Source organism: Tupaia chinensis, unplaced genomic scaffold (assembly GCF_000334495.1).
Source record: "Tupaia chinensis unplaced genomic scaffold, TupChi_1.0 Scaffold144472_1, whole genome shotgun sequence".
Classification (NCBI taxonomy): Eukaryota; Metazoa; Chordata; class Mammalia; order Scandentia; family Tupaiidae; genus Tupaia; species Tupaia belangeri.
The window spans coordinates 306156-308701 of NW_006204331.1; the positions used below are offsets into that span (position 1 = coordinate 306156).

The window sequence follows — 2546 nt, forward strand, 5'->3', positions numbered from 1 at the left end:
GAGCGGGAGCGGGCCGCCGCGGGTGCGGGCCGAGCGCGGTCTCCGCCGCCGCTCTCTAGGCACCTCCTGTCCCTCCCTTGCTACCCCTTTCCCAGCGCTGGCCTTGGGCCCATGGTCCAGAGGCCCGGGGACTTCTCCCGCTGCCCGTGGTCGCCCAGCCTGGCCCTCTGCGGCCCGCCCTGCTTGCTTGTGTCCCTGTCCTTCCAGGCCTCAGGCTGGAAAGCGCCGAGGGGCCTCCGTTCTCCGTGTCTGTCTCTTCCTGTCAGCCGCCACTGATTCTGTGGCCAAAGCATCTCGGTGTCTTGTCCCTCCTGCCACGTCCTCCCCTCCTCTCTCCGGGTCTCCCGCCACCCTGCGTTCATCCCATTGTCAGCTGGGAAACCAGAGCCATGTGCTGGGTGTAGGAGACGCGGGCAGCGTTCAGACACGGACCGAGGACGGAACCGAGTGGGGCGGGGCCCCCACCCCGCCTGGGGCCACTGGTGCTGCCTGTCATCCCTCCCAGCGGGAGCCATCTCTCGGGTGTCACATTGCATGCCCTTAAAAGTCTGAAACAAAACAATGTTGCCATGTATGTATTAAAACACCTTTGGGGACCAGCAGATGCCGTAGTGGCTGTCATGGACTCCCACATAGTCGGCCACAGTTGGAGTCCCTGACCTGGTGGCTTGAATCTCAACGCCAGGCACGTGTGCATCGGTGTCCAAGATCCCAAGAGGAGGATGGAGATGGGATTGCAGCCTGGCCATCCCCCTGGGGGTGTGATTACTCACTTTCTGTCTCTCTGGCGAGCTTTGCTGTCCTCTCTTACCTTTTTTTTGTTTGTTTCCCGCAACCTATAGCAAATATCTCTCAAAAAAAACATACAACAACTTTGCACATGTATATTTATCACTAATGCACATGAGATGTGGTTTGTCTAGTTTTTGTTCTCTACAAAACCCACGCCACACTTGGGCCTGTGCTGCAACTCAGTTTTGTTTCTCCACGTAAGGTTCCACCACAGGACACATGTGCTGGCTGGAGAGAGTGAGGAGGGTGAGAAATCACGCCCCATGGGGTGCCCATACCACACTCCCGTGTCCTCCGCTTTCCTCTTTGGATGTTGAGTGCACACACGCACACTCCTGTGATTTTCAAGCCGTCAGGTCCAGCCTCTGAGCTGTCGTCAGCCATGTGGGAGTTCAGCCTCTGAGCCACCCTGGTGCCTGCTGGGCAAGTCTTCCACAGGATCGTGCAAGTTTGCTTGTTAGAGGGCTCGTGTGCGCACCAGAGCGAGGCGGAGGGCCAGGAGAAGGCACCCTGTGGTCCCTGACGGTGCTCCTTTTGGGCGTTGGGCATGCACACTTCTCAGGTCACCGTGTCTGTGATTGGAACTGCGCAGCCAGCCACGGGGGCTTCAGCTGACTTATCCACTAGGCCAGCGGTTGGCCCTGTCAGTTTCATTAGGTTCATTGAGCTTGTTAATTTTGATTGAGTTACTAGGTTCTGTGTGTATTACATGATCACAATCCCATCTCTGCTGAAATGCAGGTATTTCTGAAACCAAAAGGTATTTTTGAGCTGTTTTAATAGCCTCTACCCACATCGTGTGAATATCCCCAGACTGGAGAACCAATGTCTGGCCATGGGGCGCCGTCCGACCCCAGGGACTGCTGTGTGGCACTGAGCTGCCTGATCTTCGTACCTCCCAGACAGTTCTGAGTCCTGAGGCACACCCGCCCAGGGTGGCTGTGGGACTGGTTGTGCGTGCCTCTGCTCCTCAGTCCATGCTGCTGTGCAGGGAGCGTGTGGCGAGTGTTTGGAGCACTCCCGTGAGCAGGGCCGTCTGTGCATGCTTTGTGCCAGTGGGTTTTCTGGGACGTGATCTCGCAGGAGTGGAACCACCAAGCTATAAGGTGCACGCTCATTCCGCTTCCCGAGAGCACCACATCCCGCGTACCTCTCTTCTCCGGCTGCGGAGCAGGAGCAGGAGCTCAGCAGGACTGCGTCTGCGCTTGCTGGTCACCCTACCCTGGGGGCATGTGCGTGCATCCTTCTCTCCGTACGGCACGTTGACATGTTGGCACGGGATGCAGCTCTTCAGCTCAGCTCTCCGGGCACTGCCTCTGCACTTAGCAGGAAGTCTGGTCTGACTCCACCGGACCCCAGCCAGCATCTGGCCTGGGGCTGAGCCCCTTGGCGCTCTGGTGCATTCACCACAGCGACTAAACACTTGGCCTCCTTGCTGTCCCCAGCACCTGTTTGAGTCTCAGCCCCTTGCCCGCGCTCAGGGTCAGGTTCACCCCACTCCCTCCTTTACTCCCTACTGCCTCCCGCTGCGCTCCCTTCCTGAAACGGTCATGGTGGCCGTAGGATTCCTCGCCGATTCTTACAGTTTTTGTTTTCTTGTAGAAGTAAATCAGAATGAGTTATGCAGAAAAACCCGATGAAATCACAAAAGATGAGTGGATGGAAAAGCTCGGTAATTTGCACGTCCAGCGAGCAGACATGAACCGCCTCATCATGAACTACCTGGTCACAGGTGAGGGCTCACGGTGCGGACA

The 2546-nt window shown here is 57.5% G+C and overlaps 1 protein-coding gene across 1 annotated transcript in view; it reads left to right on the forward strand.

The window, feature by feature from the left end:
* The first annotated feature begins 2394 nt into the window (after positions 1-2394).
* Positions 2395-2546, forward strand: part of GID8 (GID complex subunit 8 homolog) — a 4722-nt gene continuing 4570 nt past the window's right edge. The window contains exon 1 of the mRNA XM_006167039.2: positions 2395-2524. Within this exon, the coding sequence (XP_006167101.1) occupies positions 2407-2524 (118 nt within the window). The 5' untranslated portion in view covers positions 2395-2406. The remainder of the gene's footprint in view (positions 2525-2546) is intronic.